Genomic DNA, 27,239 nt, shown 5'->3' with positions numbered 1-27,239 from the left:
GTGTTGAGATACGTGGATTTATATGCCGGAATGTTTTGATATACAGTACACAGTGATCTTTTGTGCAGAATACAGAGAGAGTAGAGTATAGAGACTTGTTAAAACTATTTGAAAGTGTGAGAAGGTAAAGAAGTAGGTGGAGAAAAAGAGAAGCAGAAAAATTCAACATCCTCCAATAAACAATGGTATGGCAGAATAGAGGAAGTGGCCACAAGGTACTGGTATGGAAAGTCCCCAAAAATGTTGCAGAATCAGCAAAAAAAGATTAGATGGCATTGTATCAAGGCCCAATTGGAGCAGATGTCAGGAGATTTACAATTGTAGTAGGCCAATAGTACTGTTTTAAAAGTTCAGGGGTGTAATTTGTTGGATATAAAAGGTATAGACACAGGGAAATCAGATTTTCTTGTGGGAACCCTCTCGTTGCTGCTCCGTGCTGTTTTTGGACTTCTCTCTCTATTTTTCACTTAATCTAGTACGCATAGTACGGCAATCAAACCAACGATTATGGGCTCGTTATACCATTTGTGTTAGGTTTTTTCATTATAAAAAAAAAACGATACAACCACAAGTCGTTATACTTAAATGTGTGTTTGAGTTTGGGTAATCTGGAAAAAATGTTGTATGCATTTTCTTATCGGAGCTTCATAATTAACTACTGCCTTGACCCTTTCTGTGACACGACCCCAATCACGTATTGTGATTTCAGTCCCATAACATCCATGCGTAACCGAGAGTAAAAGTTCTGTGGACTAGACATTGGCATAGCAGGAAAGAAAACGCCCTGGAATTTAGGTTAATTTTTCCAAAGAATTTTGTTTTATATGCCGCAATAAACCACTAATTTCTGTGAAACATAAATCACCACTCATCATGAAACACATTTAAATATAGCTGCAGGCAGTGGGGTACGCCTCAACATTGCAAACCATTTAAAAATGGACTTGACACAGACATGTATTTCCATAGCTCTTGTGTTCCCAAACAAGCATAACTGTAAATGTGGCCTACACAAATACATTTTAAGTCATTTGGAGTCATGGTTCATAGAAACACATTTGTAGGTTTTTTCAAAATGTTCACCATACATTTCAATGTTTTAGAATTTGGAGAAATTTGTACAATGATATTCAAAATCGGAAATGCAATACCGCCAATATCCACCAGGGCTTTTTCTTCAAGTCAACTAGTGAAGGGTGCAGGGGCGGATCTAGAGATTTTCATTCGGGGTGGCAATGGGGTGGCAGAAGGAAGTTGTTGGGTGGCCTCCTGGAGGCAAATCAAACCCAGAGTAGGGGGGCACAGTACTCCCTATGGTTAATGATTAGGCTAGAATATGATAGTTTAAATTAAACAGTAACATTAATATTATTTATTGAAATGTTCTGTAATGTACAAATAATATTTTTCAATGGGAAGATTGAGGTTCATGTTGTTTAATTGTAACTTGTTTCACTACATGCTCTTATGGTTCTTCCCTTTGGGACAGTTTTTTCACAATGTATGCTTCATGTTTTTGCTACCTGCAATGTTTGGGGCTATCTCGTTGTTATGATCAGTGACCTATGCACTGTCGCTTTGGATAAAAGTGTCTGCTAAATGCATAGGAAAAAAAAAAACTTGGGGAGGCAGTATTTTTTATTGGGGTGGCAGCCGCCACCCCTTGCCACCCCTTAGATCCACTGCTGGAAGCGTGGGGGCTTGGTCAGCCCACCCTTTCCCGCAAGCCTCGGATGTGTGTGTGTCGGGGCGTGGCTTGTAGCGCCACCTATAGGCGCAGGAAAGTCTCAAATACACTATAGTCTATCCTAGACTGGTTGCATCGTTTCAGCTAAAATATATTAGGCTACATGTGGCTGCAGATTAATAGCCTATAAGGTTTTGGTTATGTGATTTCCAAATAAAAGTAGCCTAATCCAATTAGAATACCTGATGCAAGCCTTCTGTTTTGTATTCTCTTTATAACCTATCTATTTCAATTTATTTACAGCTTCTAATAACCGAAATAACCTGTTCTGATACACCCATATTTTAGCCTTCACACTCACCTGTTACGAGTGCGTACCCGGGGCATCAGGATCATGTGTGGAGACCCAAAAGACATGTCCCAGTTCCGCTCAATGTGCAGCAATGAGGGTCACATCTTACGCGGTCAGATACTTTAATGCAAAACTCATTTCATTTTTATTATTATGTAGGCTATATTGGCTTCATCACGATATGCGTTATTGGCCGATTTGTTTTCATTACAAACATAATGAAATCCTGTTTTGAATTATTGTAATTGTTTTTCATAACTATCAAGATATGACCACTAAGAGCTGTGCTGTGCCTGCTGAGTGCCTGACAGGGTCACTTAACTTTGGAATATCAAGGATAAATAACAAGTGCTGCACCACGGACCTCTGCAACTCTCAGACTGTCCCAGGTTAGTCTTTACGTGTAAACCAATATTATTGTTATTACGTTAAATCTGTATGATGTATTTTTTAATATATTATTTATTATAAATAGTCATTGTAATATATATTTTATCGTGTAAACCAATATTGTTATATTACAACACCATTTGATAGACCGTCTTCATCTAAATTGCAATCTGACTCTGAATTCTATTGATGAATTCAAGTCAAGGAGAGAAAGATTGTCATGTAAATGTGCAATACGAGAACTTTCCACTGGTCATACCATGTCTATAGCCTATGGTAACTTTAGTGCTTCTTTTTTTTCTGCTCCACAGAATCCAGCAGTAGTACCCCAAATGGGAAACAGTGCTTCACTTGCAACGGCCAGGATTGCCTCACCACTCTAAACTGCCTGGGAGACGATAATAGCTGTATCTCCACTATAAGTAATGTTTCATATGATTGGTTCTCTATTATTCCCAAATATTTCTAATTCCACTCATGACAGTGCTTGTTGTTCTATATATCAAATGATGTTCTTAAAATGCGTCTTTGTCTGTGCACAGCACAGGTGTGACGGTAAACCGAGGGAATAACAGTGCTTCTTCTTGTGCTTGTAGCTGAGGTCTCAGGCCAGAAGGTTTCCTTGAAGGGATGTGCCAGCAAGAGTATGTGTGCAGGGTCAATGTCCACTGAACTGCCAGGCATAAGCTTCAAGCTGGACTGCAGTGACGGCAACCTGTGCAACAACGCACGGAGCCTCACCGTGAGTCTGCTGCTCCTGGTGGCCCCCCTGCTCTCTGTCGCCCTCTTCCACTGAGAAGCACAGTCCAATGATGATTCACCTCATCCAACCATCTTTCTCTCCAGCTTTCCTCTGTGATCTGTGCTCACAATCTGCTCATCCTCTGTCCTGTAACACCCCTCCCCATCATGATCGCATCCCTTTGCCATCTTTGTTTTGTGCCTTTCACATAATCTGGTGTCTAGGGGGTATGTCTTTGTGTGTTTTACAGAACTCTATCGGTTCATCAAGTCTTGAGATCCACCCCCATATTTGGAATGCACAACACACCCCAACTTCCTCTCTCCCCCCCCCCCTTCCCCAATAACCAGACTATCCCCAAAAAGTGTCTATACTGAAGCAATCTGAACACGCTATGCACTGTACCTAAACTCTGTTTTGTAACTATTTAGAGAAGTTCAACAATGACAAGATAATGTTATGGCTTAGTATCAGTAGATTTTTGAAACGTGTAATCATTTTGGGTTCAAATGCTTGTGTGGTGCTCTACGTCAGTGCTGGATAGAGAAAAACTGGTTTGAAAGCGATCTTCTGACACCGTGGCACTGATAACACAATGACATACTTTCTGTGCAACTGACACTTAGGCCAGCAGCGTTTTTCTGTGGTCTTTTAAAGGAAACAACATGATGCCGATGACAACAAACCAGGAGTTATAGTGTAGAAACTTGACAGGTTTGTCAGAACAAAAGTCCTGGCAAAAAAAAAAAGACTAAAAAATGGCAAATTGTGCAAAACGCAGAGACCCCGACAAAGCTATTGGATGGCCAATTCAGTAACATAGTAAAACTACAAATACAATTCAGAAGAGGCATAAAAACCTCATCATTTTTAGTACTACTAACATTGTAAGCGTTAACACCAGTCCTAAGTTAATATATTTGATCAGCTCTGGCAGTTGTATCTGTATGCTGTAAAAACAGGGCTATCTTCTCTAGATAACTACTAGGATTGAAATAAACCTACTCAACACAAACTGTATTCAGGACACAGCATCAATTCTGTTAGGTTTAAAGTTGACTTAATAAGCTATACGTAACTATAACTGTGTTAAAGGATGTACTGTAAAACCATATATCTTTTATTAGCTGTTTTTGTGTATGCCTGTCAGTCAGTTGTAACAATAACCTAATTCTATTTAATCAAAACTAGCTAGAAGCCTCCCACATTACTCTTATGTCATCAGAATCATAAGTAAGTTTGCACAAAAAAGTAATTAACAATAGCAAGAAGGTTCATACGGTAAACATATAAGAGTTGTACATCTAAAATGTAGAAAATCTAAAATGCTGCACATTTACAACTAATTCTAACCAATACTATGCAATGTATTTTTTTTAAATATAAAATAAGATATAAAGAAGAGTGCAATGTGAATGGTACATTATGCAATGTGCAATAAAGTCACATAGACTTTATGACAGTGTGAGTGCCAGTTGGGAGACTGGGGCGAAGGTTCACCTTCAGGACGACCTTAAGCACACAGCCAAGATAATTAAGGAGTGGCTTTGGGGCAACTCTGTGAATGTCCTCGAGTTGCCCAGCCAGAGCCTAGACTGGAACCCAATTGAACATCTCTGGAGAGATCTGAAAATGGCTGTGCTCCGATGCTCCCCATCTAACCTGATGGAGCTTGAGAGGTCTTGGATGGAAGAATGGGAGAAATTGGCCAAAAATAGGTGTGCTAAGTTTGTAGCATCATACTCAAAAAGACTTGAGGCTGTAATTGCTGCCAAAGGTATTGAGCAAAGGCTGTGAATACTTATGTACATGTTATATTTTTGTTCTTACTTTTTGCAAATCTATAAAAAATATGAAACAAACCTTTTTCAAGTCGTCATTATGGGGTAGTGTGTGTGTAGAACCACAACAACCACAATCAGCCTTCTTCACACACCTCGCTACAGGAGTATGTGTATTGAGACACAGAGCAGTTCTCTTTGAAAAGCAGGCTGGCTTGCATACTGCAAACCAGCATGAACCCAGGGATGCAGCAGGACATCCTGGTATTTTATGGCATTCAGTGTTTGAAATGTTATGTATCGAGACATACTATTTGGTATGCTAGAAAAAGATTTTGTATGTGGTGGCATTCTAAATAGTATGTAGTATGGGTATTGAGACGCAGGGTTTGCCTTACTACCTTAAAAAACTTTATTAAAGGTACATTTTCTCTTTCACCAGAAGAGTGCAGCACAGAACAAGTATTTAGACCAGTCTACCAAAACCAATGAAGATGACAAGGAAAGTGAAGGAAATGCATTTAGGGAACAACGTGTGTGTAGGGGATGGACAGGGGTTTAGTGTAGGTAGGGGATGAGAAGGGAGTTAGTGTGTAGGGGATGAGAGGGGGTCAGTGTGTAGGGGATGAGAGGGAATGAGTATGTAGGGGATGAGAGGGGAGAGTGTAAGGCAGGGACGGACTGGGAGTAAAAATAGGCCCTCGATCGACTTTGATCCAAACCGGCCCACCAGAACTGGTCCCCTAAACGCCACCACAGCGAGTGCCCTGCTAATGAATGCAAATCCTGTGCCTAATGTGATGCTAGGGACTTCCACGCTTAATGCGAGCGCGCATAGCGCAATGTTGGAGCTTAAACATAGCCGTTTGTCCAATTGGTAAAACATTGTCTAGTGAAGGTAATTATGTTTACGTTTCTTAGCCTGGTTTTCCATCTCTATATTGTCTCTATAGCTAGCTTTCGATCTGTCACTGTCACTGTTGTGTGTAAGCGGCACTAAGGGTTGCCTACGTTCATTTGGAATAGACCACCCGTCCTGGGGGAAAGGGGGACCGGCCAACCGTGTTGCTGGACAACCGTGTCGCTCAATCTTCTGCCGAAATTTGTATTAGTAGGCTAGTAAAAAAAAATGGTAACAGAGTACACGGAACGTGTGGCACAAACACAATCGCAAAAAATATTTGCCCAGCAGAGAGCGCCAAACACACAAATTGCGGGAAAAGCCGCCACTCCGTGGAAAATTCCGCCCCTAACTTCGTGACGCCGTGGGCGGCTGCCCGGCCGGCCGTGCCTAAAACCCCCCCTGTTCTTCATACACCTTGCTACAGGACTACGTGTATTGAGTCACAGGGAAGTTCTCTTTGAAAAGCAGGCTGGCTTGCATACCCTCAAGAACTGCACTGACCAGCTGTCTCCGGTGTTTACCTACATCTTTAACACCTCCCTTGAGACATGCCATGTGCCAGCCTGTTTCAAGTCCTCCACCATCATCCCTGTGCCCAAAAAGCCAAGGCCAACCGGACTTAATGACTACAGACCCGTCGCCCTGACCTCTGTGGTAATGAACTTTTGAGCACCTGGTGCTGGCACACCTCAAATCCATCACAGACCCTCTACTGGACCCCCTGCAGTTTGCCTACAGAGCCAACAGGTCTGTGGACGATGCAGTTGACATGGCCCTCCACTTCACTCTACAGCACCTGGACTCCCCAGCATCCTACGCCAGGATCCCATTTGTGGAGTTCAGCTCTGCCTTCAATACTATGATCCCCACCCTAACTTTCCCAGCTGAACGTGCCTGATTCCACCTGCAGGTGGATCACAGACTGCCTGTCTGACAGGAAGCAGTGCGTTAAGCTGGTAACACAAGTCTCTGACTCCCGGTCCATCAGCACCGGATCTCCTCAGGGCTGTGTCCTTTCTCCTCTGCTCTTAGCCCTGCACACCAACAGTTGCACCTCCAGTCATCCGTCAAACTCCTGAAGTTTGCGGACGAAACCACCCTTATTGGGCTCATCTCTGGTGGAGACAAGTCTGATTATATGTGGAAAGCAGACAACCTGGTGACCTGGTGCAGCCAGAACAACCTAGAGCTCAATGCTCTCAAGACAGTGGAGATGGTTGTGGGGTTCAGGAAGAATACAGCCCCACTCACCCCTATCACCCTGTGTGACTTCCCAGTCAACACTGTGAGTCCTTCCGCTTCCTGGGCACTATCCTCTCCCAGGACCTCAAGTGGGAACTGAACATCAGCTTCCTTACCAAGAAAGCACAACAGAAGATGTACTTCCTACTGCAGCTGAATAAATTCAACCCGCTAAAGACAATGATGGTGCACTTCTACACAGCCATCATTGAGTCCATCCTCACCTCCTCCATCACCATCTGGAATGCTGTTGCCACTCCCAAGGACAACAACAGGCTGCAGCGTATCATCCGCACGGCGGAGAAGGTGATTGGCTGCAATCTGCCTTCCCTCGAGGACCTGCACACCTCGAGACACTGAGGCAAGCGAGGAAGATAGTGGCCAACTCCTCCCACCCTGGACACTCCCTGTTTCAGTCACTCCCCTCAGGCAGAAGGCTGCGGTCCATCAGGACCAAAACCTCACGCCACAAAAACAGTTTCTTCCCTTCCGCTGTTGGCCTCTTCAACAAGGCCAAGGGTTCACACTGACTTTAATGACAGTCTTAAAATACATTGCATTTTGCACTGCATTACAAAATTGAATCTTGTACATTTGTATTTTTTTTATATTTGTATTTTTACATTGTAAATTACAGCAACATACATGTTTTTTCATTGTATATTTCATTTTAAATCTAATTCCACTTAGTATTGCTAGTTTATGTACCCTAAGTATAGATAGACCACATATTTAAATCTGAGGTTCCTATACGTTTATTGTATAGGGGAGACCGGGGTTGGTTGGCTACAGGGGTTGGTTGGCACACAGCATTTTTGGGTCGTTTTGAAGGTCACAGAAACAAAATTGTAACATCAAAATGTCTGTTTTCTCGACCTGCACTCATCTACTATGTTAAAACATCTGAAAATCACAAACTGTTTTGGTGAGGGTAACATTTCACTTTTATAGTATCAAAAGTAAAAAAGTGGTCTGTGGACTGAATTTATTATAAAACTGTGTCAGCTAAAGATATTTAAAACATGTTACATGTAGTTAATAGACATAGGAATCAGCTACATTTTCATTTAAAATTTGAAAGTTTGTGATGAGTGATGGTAGATAGCCAACATAATTTAATCACAAAATTGGGTTAAATTTGAGCGGGGTTGGTTGGCACAGTGATTTTGAAGATATAGGAATTTAATCAAAAAGTGCTAAAACATGTATTATAAGTTTGATGGGGGAGAGGGGCTACTAAGAGGGCTACTGTTAGGCTACTGTTGGGGTTATTATCCCTTTTAAATGTTGTCTAATAAGAATGTTGTTGTCAACATTCCGTTCTTCAGTCTTTTTGCCTGATTCTGAGGATTAGGCATAGGTTTAGGTTTAATACATACATTCCTTCTAATAAATTGCATAAAACATGTTATAGAATGATTAATTGGTTACACTCTTTTATTAAATGTTCAAATTGTTTCTATTGCTTGCTTCATTTTGTGTAACTATAGCATTTTAACATTGTGCCAACCAACCCCATATTGTGTGCCAACCAACCCCGTGATGGGGCTGGTTGGCACAAATGCACAACATGATTTAAATCTCAAATCACCACATTTAAAACAAATATTTGTGTACTTGTAAACATATTTAATTATGGCTTAGACCATAACGTTTCATTTGCTGCTGGTTAGAATATTATATCATAAAAGATGCCAGAGAAATATGGCAGTCAGTGAAAAGTGTGCCAACCAACCCCGGTCTCCCCTACACCTTCCTGCCAAAGCAAATTCCTTGTCTGTGCAAACCAGGGTCGGACTGGCCGTCGGGAGACTCGGGAGATTTCCCGAACGGCCGGTCAAACAAACGGCCACTACGGCCACGGCACTATTCAAGAAAAAAAAATCCTAATAGTTTACGCTCACTTTGAGGACGGCCTTAATACCGTTCAACTGTTTAACTGGAGCGATCCAAAATCCACACAGCAAGCAAATGCTGCTCAATGTAGAAGTATAGAATACATGTTTACGCTGTGTTTCAGAGTCCCGGGCTGTTTTTCAGTACAGTCCGACCCTGGTGCAAACTATTCTGTGCGAATAAATCCCATTCCGATTCTGATTACAATTAAATCTACAAAACAATAAGATGGGATACAAGTGAAAGGGTCCAAATACCATCTGAAGTCACAAAGTACAATAAACATATTCCACTTTGACAGCATTAGCAGAGCATCACACTTAACAGAAAGCAGGCTGAGATTTCATTTGAAAAGGCCATCATTACCATTAGAGCAGGGGTCCCCAAACTACGGCCCGCCAACGCATTTGGACCGGCCCTCTGAACAATGCCAGTCTTCAATTATTTTTTATTTTATTCTGAACAAAAAAAGTTTTACACTGATTAAAAAGTAAGTAGATGTTTTGTTTTTAATAGCAATGAATATGAAAAAAGTCATTTACAATATTAATAATGCTCTTTAGGTTATATATATATCCTTTGATATGTACTAATGTATGGTGCAGGACCGGGGTGGGTAATCGGGAGAGTTCCCGGTGGGCTTCTTCACTTTGGGCTGGTGGGCCGCTTCATTTTTGGGCCGGTCGAGTATTTTTTGTTGTTGACATTTGTCACGTTAGTATTATATTCTCTAAAGGTAGGCTACACACGTTCCGCATTCTGACACCTCAGCCTCTGCATGGGTTGTACCATACGAGGGAGTTCTCCCCTCCTAAAGAGAGTTGGTTGTGTCCATAGCTTGTTTTTTCCAAAAAGTTTTCTCAGATAGGAGGCTACCGATAGCTGGGCCGGGGGGCCCTACCGTAACGAAAAGCGTCAGCGAGGATGGGTGGGAGCAGGGCCAGAGTGATGGCATCACTAGACAAGGTTTTACCAATTGAAAAACGTCTGTTTATTTTACATAAACTCAATTAAACTATTTTGCGCTCAAATAAGGGCCAAACATTTTCGATCGCGCGCTATGCGCGCTGGCATTGCGTGCGGAAGTCCCTATCTTGCATCACATCAAACCCAAACGTCCTAGGTTTGGGCTAAGCCCAGAATGTTTACAAAGTCTGGCTCCGTGCCTGATTAATACTCGGATCTTTAGCAGTCTAAAAAATTGTATCAATAAAAAAGTTATACGATCCCTTTCTTCTGTAATCATGATACCCACCAGAAAAGTTCACTGCACCCCCAGTTAAATAAGGCTGCATCCGGCCCTGTTTGGTATACAAAAAAAAGTGGGCCGGTCTTGGGCCTGACACTCCCGGGCTGAAAAGTGGCCCCACTCCGGCCCTGGTATGGTGCATAACATAGTAATAAACGAATCTAGCATAATAAATACATTTAGAATCATAATAAAATATCCACAATAATACTGGTAGTTACTACGGCCCAAGTAATTTTCTTTTCCGACCCGGCCCCACATTAAAGAAAGGAAAGCAGACAAAAGTTTGGGGACCCCTGCAATAGAGATTATTTTTTATCTTCAGCCTTTAAAAGGTGCCAACCATGTGAGCTTGATAGCTCATGTAAAGAAATGACTGGACCGCATAAACGCACTTGTAATTTGCATTCACTTTCAACATGTATGGGTAATGAAGGTAATAAATAATGAAGCAAGTAAAGTGGTTTAATTGTCAGTGATTTTGCTGATACTTCAAGTGAATCATTTATAAGGCACACAATGTGGGTTTTGATGTAAATAACTGAATATAATGTGGGACCAGTACAAAAGGTCAAATAACCACATCATCTTTTCACAGCTTTCCTTGGAAACCGACTCCACATAGTCCTACTGTTAATGGAAATAAAAGGGAACAGAAAACATGCAAATAACTAGAGATGTATATTTAGGGTTCACAGTCTGACATGTCTTCCCCAAAAAATTTTAGCTTGATAACTCATGTAGAAAAGACCGGACCGCATAAACACACTTGTAATTTGGATTCAGTTTCTCCATATATGGGTGTAAAAATCTATCTCTCTCTTTTTCGTTCTTCCCCATTTTTTTCAGTTTCTTCCTCTTTCCTTCTTATTTCAGTTTTGGTAATGACTTTACTTACACTAGCTGTAGAAGTATGAATGATGTTTTATTGACATGTTTGTTACATATGAACCCTTACATACTGTGTTTGAATGTTTCTTTTAAAGCTTGAACATCTTTTGGGATGTTTTTTATTAACTATATTTGGTTAATAAAGCAAAGCAATGCATTATATTTCAAAAACAACAAAAGTATTAGTAGACAAAATACATTAATATTATCGCAGTTTTGAGTGTCTTCTCCTACCCACACGACTATCCCGGTGACACTATGGGAATGCAATCTAATAAAAACATAATTGAATGATTAGATATAAAACGTTGATTTTAACAAAGCACTTAAATACACAGGTGATTGAAACATATTGAGACAAGCAATAGGAAGCTGGTTGGACAGCAGGGATCGCTTGATATTCAAAAGCTGTTTTCAGGAGCAAACTTTATCATCTGATGTCATGGTTGGTCACACGTTCCCATAGATGTTCTGAAGACTTGCATCCTCATCATAACCCTGTGATAGATAAGACCAAGAAATAATCTCAGTATGTCTGAAGATGTCTTCTGTGATCTTATCAAAGTGTAGAGGCTGTTAGTAGATCAAGTACAACGCCAGTGATACTTACCCGACTGCTATAATCATTGGATTTGGCGCAGGAAGACTTTGGATCACTGTTTAAATTCAGAATAAAGTTATATTTATACGTGACGTTCAAGACACGACCCCTTGAAGAGTACTCCATAACTGAGTGTGTGACGGGACTAGCATCATTTTACCTCTTTGGAGATGGGAAGCGGGGTTTCGAGATTGCCTGGGTGTTATTGGTCCTGTCAACCCAATTCTCATTTAGCATATAATGATACATTTTTTAAAAGAATAACAAGGCAAGATTTTTCTTAGAGACACCTACTGATTTCTCCGGTCCACATTGCCTTGTTGCCTTCTGTGAAATGAAAAAAAAGCAAGTAAAGTGCTTTTATTTTATTGTAAAGTGATTTCACTGATAGTTTAAACTCAAGTGAATCATTTATAAGGCACACAATGTGGGTTTTGATGTAAATAACTGAATACACAGTAGTGTGGATGTCACGGCCACAGCCGTGCCCCCCTATTGTTTTTGGTTTTGCCCTGCCCTAGTGTTTCCCTGTCATTGTCGTCACCTGTCTCGTTCAGTTGTCGTTAGTTTCATTGTGTTCACCTGTGTCTTGTTTGTTTCTGTGTATTTAGGTTCCTGCTTTGTGTCCAGTCTTTGTCTTAGCATTACCCTTTGTCCCTGCGTGTACCCTGTCTGTTTCCCGTTTTGAGGATTAAACCTGTGTTCCTCGCTATGCCTCGGTACTCCCCTGCATTTGGGTCCAACCCCACCTCACGTCGTGACAGAATGCTAAGACCAAGATGGGAACCAGCAGAGAATTCACCCAACCCTTTCCTAGGGACCCGCCTGGCCTTTGGTGGACCCCGAAGCCTGCAGCTCAAGGCCCACCCCAAGTCCTGGTTCCAGCCCCAGCCGGAACCCCGACTCCAGCCTCGGTCCTGCCCTGGGCCCCTGCCTCGATCCTGCCCTGTGCCCCTGCCTCATCCTGAGGTTGTGCCGCCCTGCGCCCGGACGAAGAAGGTTGCGCCGCCCAGCACCCAGACCACCAAGGCTATTCCTGCCAGGGAGTCGGCCGCCTGCCGCCAGAACCAGCCCCGTTCCTGCCCTGTACCCCTGCCCCGTTCCTACCCTGTACCCCAGCCTCGTTCCTGCCCGGTGCCCCAGCCTTGTTCCTGCCCTGTGCCCCAGCCTCGTTCCTGCCCTGTGCCCCAGCCTCGTTCCTGCCCTGTGCCCCAGCCTCGTTCCTGCCCTGAGCCCCTGCCTCGCCCCGAGGTTGTGCCAGGCCATCCGAGGACTCCTGGTCGCCTCCTCCTCCGCCCGAGGACTCCTGGCCGCCTCCTCCTCCGCCCGAGGACTCCTGGCCGCCTCCTCCTCCGCCCGAGGACTCCTGGCCGCCTCCTCCTCCGCCCGAGGACTCCTGGCCGCCTCCTCCTCCGCCCGAGGACTCCTGGTCGCCGCCTCCTCCGCCCGAGGACTTCTGGCCTCCTCCTCCGCCCGAGGACTTCTGGCTGCTGCCTGCCGCGGTGGCCGCGCTCCCATGCGCCCCGGTGCCCGCGCCCCCTCGTCCGCGCTCCCAGGCGCCTCCTCGTCCGCGCTCCCAGGCACCTCCTCGTCCGCGCTCCCAGGCGCCTCCTCGTCCACGCTCCCAGGTGCCCCCGTGCCCGTGCTCCGGCGTCCGGGCCGCCCCCCGGACCTGCCTCTACCCTCTGCCCTGCCTCCGGGTCGCCCCCCGGACCTGCCCCGACCCTCTGCCCTGCCTCCGGGCCGCCCCCCGGACCTGCCCCGACCCTCTGCCCTGCCTCCAGGTCGTCCCCCGGACCTGCCCTGACCCCCTGCCCTGCCTTGTGGGTCGTCGGGTGACGTCCCTTGAGAGGGGGGTACTGTCACGGCCACAGCCGTGCCCCCCTATTGTTTTTGGTTTTGCCCTGCCCTAGTGTTTCCCTGTCATTGTCACCTGTCTCGTTCAGTTGTCGTTAGTTTCATTGTGTTCACCTGTGTCTTGTTTGTTTCTGTGTATTTAGGTTCCTGCTTTGTGTCCAGTCTTTGTCTTAGCATTACCCTTTGTCCCTGCGTGTACCCTGTCTGTTTCCCGTTTTGAGGATTAAACCTGTGTTCCTCGCTATGCCTCGGTACTCCCCTGCATTTGGGTCCAACCCCACCTCACGTCGTGACAGTGGAACCAGTGAAAAGGTGAAGTAACCACAATCTTTTCACAGCTTACCTCGAAAACCGACTCCACATAGTCCTACTGTTAGTGGAAATAAAAGGGAACAGAAAACATGCAAATAACTAGAAATGTATATTTAGGGTTCACGGTCTGACAGGTCCTTCCAAAAAAACATAAATGATGAAAAAAACTTTCCATTGTAACAACTCTCTAAACAACAGACTCTACAAAAGACCATGAAACACTGAGGTTGAATGTTTGCATTATGCATTTTGAGCAATACCTGCCAGGTTTTTCTGTTCAAGTGTCTTGACATTTCCAGTAGACCGGACAGTACTCCAGTAGATTGCTGTCATTGTGTGTATTCTCCATGTGTAGAATAACTGAAGTCACTTAATAAAAACGTATTCAGCAATGGTGCACACAGTGTTACCTGAGCAGGACAGTACAGAATCTTCTCTTAAGAAATTCAAATAATATTTTTTCTGAGACTGATTCAGGGAAATCCATGGCTTTGGTTGTGTTAGATCTCAGTGCAGTGTTCAATCTGGTTGACCACAAGATCTTAATGAATCGTTTGAATGTAACAATTATCTTTAAAAACTGTTATTCCCGCTTTTGTAACATCTCGCCTACATTTTTGCAATTCTCATTATTTCGGTATCTTTCAGTCTTCCCCCTCTCGTCTTCAACTGGTACAGAATGCAACTGCCAGACTTATCATGTGGAGTCAGTTAAAACCGATTTTAATAGCTTTGCACTTGATTCCTGAGAAGTAGATAATTTACTACATCGTACTGTATGTGTACCAAGCACTACATATCTTAAAAAATAAATATCTGACCGACAAACGACAGCAGTATACTCCATCAAGAACTCTGAGATCTTCTGATTTCGGTCTACTCTGTGCCTAGATCAAAAACCAAACAAAACTGACAAATGCATGTTTGTAGTTACTGATCCCAAACTATGGAAGAGCCTACCCATGCACACCAGACTATCACCTTCTATTTCAACCATCATCCTCTCTGGCTTTAAATATTCCTTAATCATTGTTTACCATTTTATCTTTTTATTACTGAATTTTGTATCTCCTTTTCTGAGATTTTATTTTGGCCTCTTGTACAGCACTTTGGCAGACCAAGGTTGTTTTTGAACATGCTCTACAAATAAATATTGTTTGATTGAATATTGACTGATGAATCTCCTGCAGGATCAATAAAAGGAATTGAACTGAATAGATTTGATGAAAAAAGAATTACCTGCCTTTGCTCAGTGGAGGCCGATCCTGGTTCGGAGCCACCAGAGTTAAACCTGAGTAATGAATAGAAAGAAAAACTGTTCCCACACAGAGATACACACATAATAGGCTAAGCCTATATATATATGTGTTACTATTATGGGCTATGAAAGCATGATTCATCTCAACTGTAAATTATCTCAGAGAGTGTTTGGAGAATAAATTTTCAAGCCCAGTATCTGGATTCTTAATCAGTATCTGATCCTTAATGTCTGAACTCACCTGCGGGACATTCTGGAGAAACGGTTCCACATGCTAATACATGGCAGAGAAAAGACATTAGAACACGTAAAAAATCATTAAAATATATTTTTCATGGATGGTACAGTAGAATATGTGTGAATATACAGTATGTAAATTCGACCCTTGTGTGCACGTGCCTGTTACCACTTCTGGTTTGAAGCTCCACAATCTGTCTCCTAAAATAAACCAAAAAGTACCAAATATTGTCTGGTTAACTAAAAAAAATAATACCCTGAATTCCAATACAACATATTGTTTGCAGACATAAATAATTTACATAATTATACCCAGTCCACACGTTAGCACGGTCGCTAAATTACCACAGTATCTCAGCTTGTATGATAAACCTACTTGTATTTCTTCCTCATCAAAACACAAAGTGCTCCAAACATCACTGCAGTGCCAAGGCCAACAGTGACAGGAACAATGATGTACCAGATGTTCTCCTTACCTGTGAATACAAGATGTTTGCTTTCACACAAGTGCAAACTCAAACATAACTGTTCACATGGAAGTACAAGATGGAGGTGGAGAGAGCCGAGAAGAAAGGGGTAGATGGACAAAGATTTACGTTTCACGAAGATCTGGAATCGCTCAGAAGAGGTTTTCCCTCCGTGGAAATTTGCTGTGCAGCTGACCTCCGAGTGGTCGTCCTTCTCCTGGGGAAGAAGGGTCAGTGTAGAAAGGGTTTCCCATTTGCCTAAGCCGTGGTTCCTGTGGTAGGTGATGATGCTCTCTCCGGTACTCCAGGTGAGAGAAGGCCACTCGGAGGGACAGGTGTGCATGACAGAACAGGTGATGGTGAAAGGCTCACCCTCCGTGGCTGTCTTAGGAGCAAGCAAGGTCGGTTTCAATGGCTGTGCTGGAAGAGCCAAAACAAAAAAATTGATCAGTCATGAAGAGTTATAGACATGTTTTCACTACTGACCATTCAGTCTAGTGTTTCATAATGTATTTTGTATTACTTTATCTATTGTGCACGTGTGTATGTGTTGTTTTTTTGAGTGTTTTTTTGACCGCACTGCATTTATTACATACAGAGCATTGCTATCCGGACACACTCGTCGACATAGGAATATTGATCGTGCGTAGGAATCTCGATTCTGAAACAGAAAGGTCCGTTGTCATGGTCCTTCACTTGATCCATCATCAAGGAGCAGTTGCCTTCTCCCAAACTTCCCAGTAGCTTTGTGCGACCTTTGAAGTTGTCTACAATCTTCACACTATCCTCATGGTAGATGTTTTCCTTCGGCTTTTCTTTGAAGTGCCAGATGCCAGATAGTCTGGATGTAGGCCGATTGGCGCCAGTGTATTTGAAAGAGCATGGCACCACCACACAAGATGAGACCAGGGCGGTCATGTCTTTGACAACAGTTGCCGTCCATCCGTCTGAGAACACAGGCTGGCTAAGGACTACAGGAGAGAGTAACGGAGTGTACAACGTGTGTTATCAACTTTCAAAAATAGCCTTTAAAACAACAATTGATTATGTTATTAGGAAAGCCATTTTGATTTGATCAGTTTATACAATTATCTACAGCTGAAAGGTGTTGAATGGAATTTAAGAAAAGTATGTAAAGTAATTGGGTTTTTACCTCCGATACCCAGCCAAATATAGATCAGAACTTTATCTTTTTGGTCCATGTCGGTGGTACATTAACAACACTGTTTACACAGACAAAATAAATGTCAAAAATAAAATAATAATTGAAACTCCAACATAATATGCTGGTGTTTCACAAACATTGGGACACATGTTGTGAAACAACCCCACATGATGATCAACACAACATAAATGGTAATGTGACAGTTGTCAAGTAGGGGGAAATGACAGAGAACAATATATGATCATAATATACAATATATATTAATAATACAAACAAAACAGAAAGAGCTGAATAAAACACTGAAGCGCCAAAAGTTGCAAAGAGATACATCATGAATTTGTTATAAGAATTAACCCAATTCCAATATTCTAAAAGCCGAAGCTTCAAATGTGCGTGAGGAATGATCTTGTACCTGAGCAAGGCTGTCCTCTCTGCTTTGATGTCTGGAGAAAATGAATCTGGGGGTGACTGAGACCTATTTTGTCTTTTGTACAGTGAAGCGTCATATCTAGCGACACAAACGTGGGTCCTATTCTGACATCTAGAGGCTGGGGGTAAATTACTTTGTCTTTGGCATTTTTTTCTTTTCTCATAATTAAATGTTTTCTCAGGTGGTCATTCTCCTTAAAAAAAGCACACTTTGAACTTTACATGAAGTATTACTATTGGCAAAAGATACTTTAGTAGTATATTCACTCACTACAAAAAGCACATATTTTTCAATGTAGGCTATAATTGGCCCTTTCACACAACGTCATAGTGAAATATCAACCTGAAAGTAAATCCATCAATCCATGGGGATTAATGTTGTTTTGTTTAATATTTTTGTGAACTCATTGATCTTACATTAATCTTGATTAGCATGAATGGAAGCTATTTGAGATGTAATGGGAAAATTATTTAGTCTGAGGCCGATAGGCGTCCAGCTGTCCACGTATGCAGCGAACAGGACCTACGTCCGCTTATTAGGGGTAAATAACTCTTCCCTGAAAGGCTGGAGATAAAAGGATTTGAGTCCCTAACCCCCAGGACTACAAGTCCCAAGCCTAACCTGCCCTAAGTGAAACAAATATAATAGTTTAGGCTTTAGGATTTGTACATGTCACAGTGATGACCTAAATGACAGAATACAAACATAAGTGTCCATATGTGCAACTTACCCTGTATTTCCCATAACTACCATACTCTACTGGCAGAGGATGAGATGCCCCTACTTCAGAGAAGATCAAAACTTCACAGTATAAGCAAATAGTTTAAAAGTTGAAAATTAGTAATGATTTATTACACTAGATCAATTAGGAAAATAAAACAAATGCAAAGTGTATAGAAACATCCTGGTTACTCAAAATCACCCTTCACAGTTGTAAGTTAAACATGTTACCACTAATGTTGGCCAACATACTAAACCTGAGAGCTCAAATATAAACTGCCATACTTATCTCAGGAAAATTGAATATAAACACCTTTCATTCACAGTTTCAGAATATTGCTAATGACTTATAATAATGCACAAATATTAATAACTGGAATTATAGATAGTGCCATGTAATACTCTTCTCACTTTCTCAATTACTCTTAGTTTTTACTTAATGAATCAACTCAAATAGACAATAGCCTATCAGCGCGCCTAGAATCAAACAAACCGCTCGCGCTGACACAACTGTTTTCTTTTTTCTTTGAACAACACAGCTGTTTAGCGTTTACCATCTATTCACTTAATTTCACTATAGTATAAGTCTTCCAATTGCAATAGAACCAATTTAAAAACCAGGAGTTTAATTTCTGCATTTTTTCTGAATACCATCACACATCACAGATTGTCCGCTTATAAATACAAGTTCTGGTCTACATGAACCACGTGATCACGTGTCGGCGAGATCAAAACGTGTCGCAACTCTCTTTTTCTATGGCTCTGGGGAGAACCATGTCTATGGGGAGTTTTGAGAATTTCAATTGTGAGAAATGTAGGAACCAAAGCCACTGAGAAGAACTGGCATCACCATCACAGGCACTGCACTCTATCAATAGTTCCAGGAATCTGTGTTTGTGTGTCTCACCAACATATTAATAACCGACTGCATCATAAGCTTTGTGCACTTGTGTGCAATAGTAATTAAAATGATGCAATTTTTATAGTCATATCAAAAAATCTCTTCCTGTTTCGTCTTTCCTGTAAAGTGTTTTGTTTCATTTGAGGAAGTTCTACATTTATATGTGTCTACAAAAGACCACATGAACCTTCCTCCTGATACTGTATGTAGATTACTGAGACTTATTGATGATGCTTCAACAATACTTCGTTCAAAAGTGTGTTTAGAATATATCAAACTTCGCTTTGATATAAATTGTGCAGTATCTTTACTGAGATATTGTGCTTTTAAGGTCTAAAAGGTCTACATTGTCCTGCGACAAGAAGCCACAGCACTGAAACCACTTGTGACATCCTGCCTAGACTCTAAGTACTAAATGCGTCTGCTGAAGACTTATATAAGAGTGCATCTCACTCTCCAAAGTCCAAACCCACCTTATTCATCTTGCATAATAGTCATCTATCTTTAAGGTATTTCTTATAATTATTGTAATCATTATTAACGCTAATAATTTCTACATGTGTTGTTATTGTTGTTTTTAGTAATATAGCTTACTATTATTATTATTATTATTATTATCATTATTTTTATTAAAATTAACTCAATAGTTGACTTAAACAAAAGAGACTGCTGATAGCATTGTCTTGATTTTAAGAGCTAATATATGAATAACTACAAAACCTCACCATGATGTAACCTACAGAGACATACATAAATCCAACTACTTGCTAGAATGGTTTCCTAGTTCCAAGTTCATTTTTACTCCATTGGCCATAAAGAAATTGAACAAAGCTTTTTCTGTCTGTGTATAATGAAGCTGGAACAAACTCTGAGCTTCCAACTTTTAGTTTATTTAAAATATAGCTTTTTGCTGTATTGCACTGTTGTTTTGTGATTGTTAGTGATAAAGTGAGTTTGAATAATAGGCTTAGCTTACAAAACATTTTTTGCAAGATACTGTATCCAATATATTTTTCTCAATATTTTTCCACTTGTATTTTGTACATTTTCAATTTATTTCCCCAGAAAAAGTAACTGAGACAAGGAAAGGGACCAGATAAAGATTGCCAATAGAATGGCAATAACAATTTCTTTGCAGAACCTGACACTTGAAGGATATGGACGATCACAGATGTCAATTGCATTTCATTGTCTTTTCCTATTTCCTCAGGGGTAAAGTAAAATAAGAATAAACATCTACTTATATTTGTTGTTGCGTTATGGTACAATTTTGGATGAAACAGATACTTTTTAAAACCTCTGTTGAAATGACATAATTGGAAATACATCATGCATATCCAACAGACTTTGTTTTCTCAAACACGTTTGTTTGCTGTGCATTGTAACTTCTTTAACTACCTAGTTGGTTGAACTATATCTTTCTGTGACCTTTACCACACTTTTCAGTGGTGCAGAGCTCAGCCTCTTCCTGGACCGCTGAGGTGCCCTGTACAGTTTCTGCCCTGCTGGGCTCCTGTGTCATGGTTCCCTGCTCTTTCAACTACCCAGAACCAGAGAAGAAGTCCTCTGAAGTCACCGGGATTTGGGCCCAAAAAAAACACGAGAGGATCTACCATCCAGACAGGTCTTCAGTGTTGCAGGATTACAAAGACCGCACACAATTAGTTGGAGATCTCCAAGTCAAGAACTGCTCTCTGAGGATTGATCCCCTTCATCAAAGTGACACAGGACCCTTTCATTTTAGGGTTGAAATAAAAGACTACGAAAAGTATTTTTATGCAGACAACACAGTTTCTATTGTTATCAAAGGTAAGTTCAAACAATTTGAATCTGAAATAAAGGAGGTTAAAATATAAAAGTTGAAATATAGAAGTTATAAAATAAAATAAAACAGATTGCAGAAATACACATTATACCTTGAATATGACAAGATAATTATGATTGTGTTTATACCTCGTTTTTTCTGCAGAGTCGCCAGAGCCCCCCACTCTGTCAGTGAGTGAAGAAGTGGGGGTAGGTGAGCTGTTCACTGCTTCCTGCTCTGTGTCTCACTCCTGCCCCACTGACCCCCCTGTCCTGACCTGGAGCCACTCAGCAACACCCACTGTCCAATCACAGAAGCTGCCCAAGGACCAGTGACATCATCCTTGACCTTTGCCCCCACGGTGGCTGACCACAACAAGTCTCTCAGGTGCACAGCAGCTTACAGGGGAGGGAAAAAAGCAGGGAGCTACCAGACTCTAAATGTCAAATGTAAGTGGATTAATTTAAATAACAGGAATATAAATTACAGTTGATGCATATGAGAAAATAAAATATAAATGATTTAACAGCATTTGTAGGATATTTATCCCAACTGAGTCTAATAGCTTAAAAACCATAGCTCCTAGAAGTGAGTCATTGTAAGAGAATAAATATCTTTCTAGAAGAAAAATATGGTCTCACCATCTGAAATAATTTACTGTTGCAACATTTAACTTTGTTTCTCAAGGACCAAGGTCCAAGGCATGGCATCAATTCTGTAGCAATGAGTATGTGGTTGTGTTTTTTGTTTTCTTACTAGATCCTCCTGAGATTAAAGTAGGCTCTGCCTTCTTCTCTAACGTCTCTACGGCAACCTGCCAGTGCATCGTGGAATCTTTCCCCCTTAGTGATGTCTGGTGGTCTATCCCAGATGGAGTTCTGTCAAGCACCAAGGTAGACAGGTACCGATGAGAGATCATCGTTACCCTGCAAGGCAGTCTTGGCTTTGCAGACTACACCCTCTGCCATGCCAACAACAGTGAGGGAAACGCCACCCAGGCCTTCAAGTTGCCCAAAAAAGGTATTGTGAAAGAAGCCTCACTGTAAACGACATCCCACACTTTTACAATCTGTAAACAGTATCAAACATCAGAGACAACCACTCATTTAAAACAGTAAGAGACTTCAAGGTGGTTTATGGTCTAATCTCTGAACAGATATGACATGGACGGTGCACGTTTCCATAGCCGTATCAGCGTTTTTGGTGTCGGTGTTATTCATGTCAGCATGGAGGTTAACCAGGAAGTGGTGAGTGAAGTGTGTTGATGGGGTTTGGGCCATCTACAGTTTTAAATGATTTTCTTCTTTTTCTGGTGATTCCTTTTGAATTCACATTCTTTTTTTCTCCCAGTCGGAAGAGCCATGATGGTCAGCATGCAACCACAACACAGGACATTGTAATGGTTAGGGCCAAAGCCTCAGTCTCAGACGACTCTGCAGCAACGTACGTTCCCCTCGTAAAGTGAACACACTCCCCCACACACTCAGAGAGAAGGACAGATAAGAGAGTCATCTTTTATATATCAAACAGTTACACTACACCCAGTCAATCTATATTACTTTGCTCTTTGAAGTATGATTGTATCGATTCATATTTGTCATGTTGTATGAAATAAAATAACATTATTATTGTCATTAGTAGCTTATTATTGAATCTGTTTTGCTCCATTCTGCCTGCAGACAAGAAAACATCAACAATGAAGTCCCCGGCAACCAATATGTTTGCGGCAATATGGAGGTTTGTACTAACTGCTCCCTGAGATCTGAAGTAAAAGTAATAATGAAAAGACATCTAAAATAATAATACCGTAGAGATGCAGATGTCAATCCCATGGGGTCATTTCCTACAGGCCGACGGCAGGTGTGACTCTTATGAAAGTGTGATGGGTGAAGATATCTATGCTAACGTGTGACAACAGCAGGAAACGTGTTCTCCTGTGAGGACCCTCTCTGTTTCACTACTGCCCTTCAACACTGATACTATGCATATGTTACACTGTACTGTAAACCCAATTAACTCAGAATACTCATAAACTTTGTGTAAACTAGTTACATCAAACTATTTGCCATCTAAGCAATATCTTTAGGTAAATTACAAATTGAACAATCTTTTTCAATTAATCTTTTTTTTATATAATTATTTACATCGTTTTCAGTAGGCAAAACACTTTCTTTTGGTTTACAGTGTACTTAGCTTAACTTAAAGTCCCTTTACTATGCCTTAGTCTTCTTCCCAGAGTTATTTATATATTAATCGAACGTCTTTCTGTGTATTCTTTTGTGTAAAGAGTTTAGTTTCATTTGGTGAAGTTCTACATTTATATGTGTCTACAGAAGATCACATGAAACTTCCTCATGATACTGTAGGCAGATTACTGAGACTTATTGATTATGCTTCAACAAACCTTTGTCCAAAAATGTGTATAGAATATACTCACTTCGCGTTGATGTAAAGTGTGTAGTATTTTTACTGAGATACTATACCTTTAAGAGGTTTTAAAAGTCTACTTGATTGTGACAAGCAATAATAGTACTGAAACAACTTGTGACATCCTGCCTAGGCTCTAGGAGCTAGCTGTATCTGCTGAAGACATATTGGTATGTCTAACCAGGGGCGTTGCTAGACATAAAGCTCTACTGGGACACAGTCCCCTGCTCATCACCTTTTTTTTCTTCCAAGTTTGCTGCATACAAGAAGTGTGCAACACAGTGCACTATAGAAACCTCTCTTGCTTAACCCACTATACGTACCCTCCAGAGACAGAAGTTTGATATCTACTTTGTCAGGGACATCAATATTTACGCCAGACCTTTTTTCTCACGATAATTTGAGTGCAAATACTGTTTTCTGACCTTCATGTAAAATCATATGCTAGAGCTAGACTTATGTTACATTACATTACATTTATTCATTTAGCAGACGCTTTTGTCCAAAGCGACTTCCAAGAAAGAGCTTTACAAAAGTGCATAGGTCTATGATCATAAACAATGAGATAGCCCCCAAAACATTGTGGGGAGCCAAAACATGAAGCATACATTGTGAGAAGCAAATAAGTGCCAATGGGAAAAAACATAAGTGCATGTAGTTACTAAACAAGTTACAATTAGACAAAATGAACCTCCAAAAGTGCAAGAGTGTACCTGTAGGAAAGTAAGCAACAACAATATAATTCTCAGCGAGTACAAAAGTTAAATCAGTTACAACTAACCAACAGGAGCAACAAATCCCTCAATAAGAGTCATTGTGTTCCTGGAGGAAACTAACATCAGATCCAGCAAATAATTCCTAAGTACCGTTGTACTCCCTGAACAAATGCGTATTTAGCCTTTTCTTGAAGGTGGGGGGACAGTCAGTGTCTCTGATGGAGGTGGGGAGGTGATTCCACCATTGGGGGGCCAGATGAGAAGAGCTTGGATTGGGAGCGGGCGCTCTTGAGATATGGGACGACATGACCGGACCGGGTCTAGCGACGCCTGAGTCTGACTCTCCAAACCCACCTTATTACATTTATCTTGCATAAAAGCCATCCATCTTTAAGGTATTTTCATAATTGTAATATTAATCATTTATTTTTTATTTTTTGTTATTGCTGATTTCAGTAAAATAGCATTTTTATGGTAATTATTTACCTTATACTTGACATCAACGATACAGTCTGCTGATAGCTTTGTCTTGATTTTAAGAACTAATATATGAATAACCACAAAACCTCAAAGATGTATGTAACAAGTACAAGTAGAAGGACCAGGTCTCTAGGTTCCTGAGAGAACAGATATGATACGGTGGATGATTACAAAGATTTATTTTCTGTAGCAAACCAGATACTCTGAAAATTACCACAACTTAAACTTTACAGAATGTATGAAAAATAATAAATCCAATGAAATTTGCTTGAAATGTGGTTATTCTTTTATATCCTGCTATATCTCTGTTTAGTTATGAATGTAAATTGACTTGGAATTACTTTATTTGGATATCTATTTATTTACCATGGTTTTCCTAATTTAGAATTATATTTAACTGTATACTTTTAGTTCACTTATCAGTTTTTAATTAAAGACATTAATTTTAAATGTAGATCTCCTATTTATCTTTTAAATCTTACTTCAGTTAAGATTGTTTGGTTTAACTTTGTTATTCAGTAAACCCTGGAATATGTTTAAACCACACTACTGCCTTAAAGGCACACAATAGAATATATGCAATATTCAAAAGGAAAATAAGAAAAGATCAACTAACTGGTCCTCAAAACATTCAATGTCCATTCAATTACAAAGAATTCGAATCGTAAACAAAATAAATGATAAATGACTTATTTCTGTATGATTTGTTCTGTTCAAGTTCACTTATCGTCGTCAAAAGAGTTTGCACTCTCGCTCCAGAAGATTTTACTCGCGTGGGTGGCTCGCCATCTCGGTTCATAGAAACCGTTGGTTTCCAGCAAGGTCTTGACTCGACGTTTTCACAAGGGTTTTCTTCTCTTTCGATCCCAGATCAAAAACCTGGCCTGTTATTTATTTAAACAACAGGATCATACAAATGTATTAAATTTTCCAATCGAAATAATTTTCTGGTTACAGAGATTCAGGTGCTAGCTTAGAACACATTGAATTAGCTGTGTAGCTAAACTCCACATGTTCACAGGTTTACATTTCACTAAACAATTGAAATGTTATTTCTAACCCTAATTACAATATTTTCAACCAAAACAAAGTACATTAATTTGACAAATAAAATACAAATGTATGTTGACTCACCAAGTTGGATAATTTAGGCTACAACACTAAAGTCCGCATGGCAACAATTTCTGTAATCCGCTTCCATCCACATCAATAAAAGTAACCAAAATGGATTGTTACTCTACGATTGATATTCATTTAAAACTGAATAGTTTTTTAATGTTCTTAAACAATTTAATAAGTATTTTTGTTAAGTTTTCCAGATGTTTCAGGGATCACCGTCTTGCGTGCTTCTCTTTGGTTCTCTCAATCAATCTCTGACAGATGTCCGCACGTCAATTCCGACACGCCACTAATCAGTCACATGACTTCCGGTGAACCTGTCAGTTTTCTATATTTTATTCAAATTTAATATTATTATTAATTTAGCAGTTTTGGACAAACTTATAATAGTTTTTTCCCATTATATACCTATTTACTTTTATATAGTTTTGCTTTTAATTGGTCCATTATTTTACCTGGGTTACATGTAACCCAGAGATACATAGATAAATCCAACGACTTGTTAGGATTGTTATGGGAGCGACAACTCAAGTGCTCGACACAGAGATACAGGAGACCAGATGATTTGATCATTGGAGTGTTATGGCAAGGTGGGCAGGGCATTAGCCAGGTGAATGGGTGCAGACACGGTTGGCTAGGCGTCCAGTCAAAAGTCTAAAGGGTGTTTTAACTAGTGTAGGGGATTTAATATTGGCCAAACAACCAAAACTAATTCCCCTGTTTGAAGGAAGATGGGATACTAAAAAGCATATTAACATTAACCAAATGATGCCAATACCAATGGAAATGATGCCAATACCAATGGAAATTGGCAGTTATTTGACTATGGGTTAGATCAGAGCAAGAATGGTCAAAGGTTAAAGTAAATATACATTTAATAACATTGCAAATGAATTAAATCAATTACAAGGCAAACATGTCACAAAATGAAGGCTTTAAATCTTCCCTACTCTACCATGATTATTGTAAATCAGAGAGAGGAAGCAAGAGGTGAGGAAGGAGAAGTAGTAGAACAAGCCAGAGCTGAGGAGAATTACCCACTTCAAATATACACATACACAAGTATACATATGTAACGGTTCGTTTGAGGTAATTAGCTAAACCAAGGATCTGGAATGGGGCTTCAGTGAACAACTTCACAAATTCTCAAAATAGTTGATTTATTTCATACACCAATAAAAAACATACAGCAGGTATTCAAGGTCTGGTGCCACTGATACGATGCCTATAGAAAACAACAACAGTGTCAACACGATGCAATAAGTGAGCACACACTCAGAACGGCATAAGGTTTCACCAGGGGCATCGTTAGACCCTTTTTACTGGGGCACGTGCCCCAGTATAAATCTGCTGTGCCCCAGTAAAATATTAAGTTTGAGTTTTAACAATTTACTTTGTCAGTGCATCCATTTAGATCGATAATCCCGGACAATTAACACAGTATCCTAATCAACGCTAGTAAAAGTGTTTATCAAAAACCCAAACATATACACTTTCTAATTGTTGCTTGCTTTCCTACAGGTACACTCTTGCACTTTTGAAGTTCATGTTGATTCATTTGTAATTTGTTGAACTACATGCTCTTATGTTTCTTCCTCATGGCTCTTATTT

The 27,239-nt window shown here is 40.6% G+C and overlaps 2 protein-coding genes across 5 annotated transcripts; one reads left to right on the top strand and one right to left on the bottom strand.

The window, feature by feature from the left end:
• The first annotated feature begins 2,237 nt into the window (after positions 1-2,237).
• LOC124479791 (urokinase plasminogen activator surface receptor-like) lies at positions 2,238-3,956 on the top strand. Its single transcript, XM_047038703.1, has 3 exons — positions 2,238-2,428; positions 2,741-2,851; positions 3,026-3,956. Exons 1-3 carry the CDS (start codon positions 2,308-2,310, stop codon positions 3,223-3,225), a joined length of 432 nt encoding a protein of 143 aa, XP_046894659.1. The 5' UTR covers positions 2,238-2,307; the 3' UTR covers positions 3,226-3,956.
• Positions 3,957-11,149: 7,193 nt separating this feature from the next.
• Positions 11,150-17,491, bottom strand: LOC124479574 (myelin-associated glycoprotein-like). Of its 4 annotated transcripts, XM_047038364.1 has the most exons (14): positions 17,444-17,491; positions 17,020-17,089; positions 16,463-16,837; positions 15,996-16,286; positions 15,776-15,875; positions 15,562-15,600; positions 15,404-15,436; positions 15,144-15,195; positions 14,165-14,264; positions 13,936-13,962; positions 12,030-12,062; positions 11,896-11,946; positions 11,745-11,790; positions 11,150-11,632 (listed from the first exon to the last, which is right to left on the bottom strand). In XM_047038364.1, the coding sequence occupies exons 2-14, from the start codon at positions 17,066-17,068 to the stop codon at positions 11,575-11,577; spliced, it is 1,254 nt and encodes a 417-aa protein (XP_046894320.1). In that variant the 5' UTR covers positions 17,069-17,089; positions 17,444-17,491; the 3' UTR covers positions 11,150-11,574. The 4 variants fall into 4 exon arrangements, 3 of the variants coding, with proteins under 3 accessions (XP_046894320.1, XP_046894329.1, XP_046894342.1); XR_006957448.1 differs by lacking the exons at positions 13,936-13,962; positions 14,165-14,264 and having other exon boundaries at positions 17,444-17,485; XM_047038373.1 differs by lacking the exons at positions 13,936-13,962; positions 14,165-14,264 and having other exon boundaries at positions 15,148-15,195; positions 17,444-17,485.
• Positions 17,492-27,239: the final 9,748 nt, after the last annotated feature.

Source organism: Hypomesus transpacificus, chromosome 2, assembly GCF_021917145.1.
Source record: "Hypomesus transpacificus isolate Combined female chromosome 2, fHypTra1, whole genome shotgun sequence".
NCBI lineage: Eukaryota > Metazoa > Chordata > Actinopteri > Osmeriformes > Osmeridae > Hypomesus > Hypomesus transpacificus.
The sequence above is the reverse complement of the archived record's forward strand: the minus strand, read 5'-3'. Positions and strand labels throughout refer to the sequence as shown.

Coding starts and splice junctions, on each gene's coding strand:
- LOC124479791 (XM_047038703.1), top strand. CDS start 2,308: ATGACCACTAAGAGCTGTGCTGTGCCTGCTGAGTGCCTGACAGGGTCA. Junction 2,429..2,740: donor CAACTCTCAGACTGTCCCAG/GTTAGTCTTTAC, acceptor TCTGCTCCACAG/AATCCAGCAGTAGTACCCCA. Junction 2,852..3,025: donor TAGCTGTATCTCCACTATAA/GTAATGTTTCAT, acceptor TTGTGCTTGTAG/CTGAGGTCTCAGGCCAGAAG.
- LOC124479574 (XM_047038364.1), bottom strand. CDS start 17,068: ATGGACCAAAAAGATAAAGTTCTGATCTATATTTGGCTGGGTATCGGA. Junction 14,265..15,143: donor CCTCCACTGAGCAAAGGCAG/GTAATTCTTTTT, acceptor AAGTGACTTCAG/TTATTCTACACATGGAGAAT. Junction 11,947..12,029: donor AATGTGGACCGGAGAAATCA/GTAGGTGTCTCT, acceptor TTGGGTTGACAG/GACCAATAACACCCAGGCAA.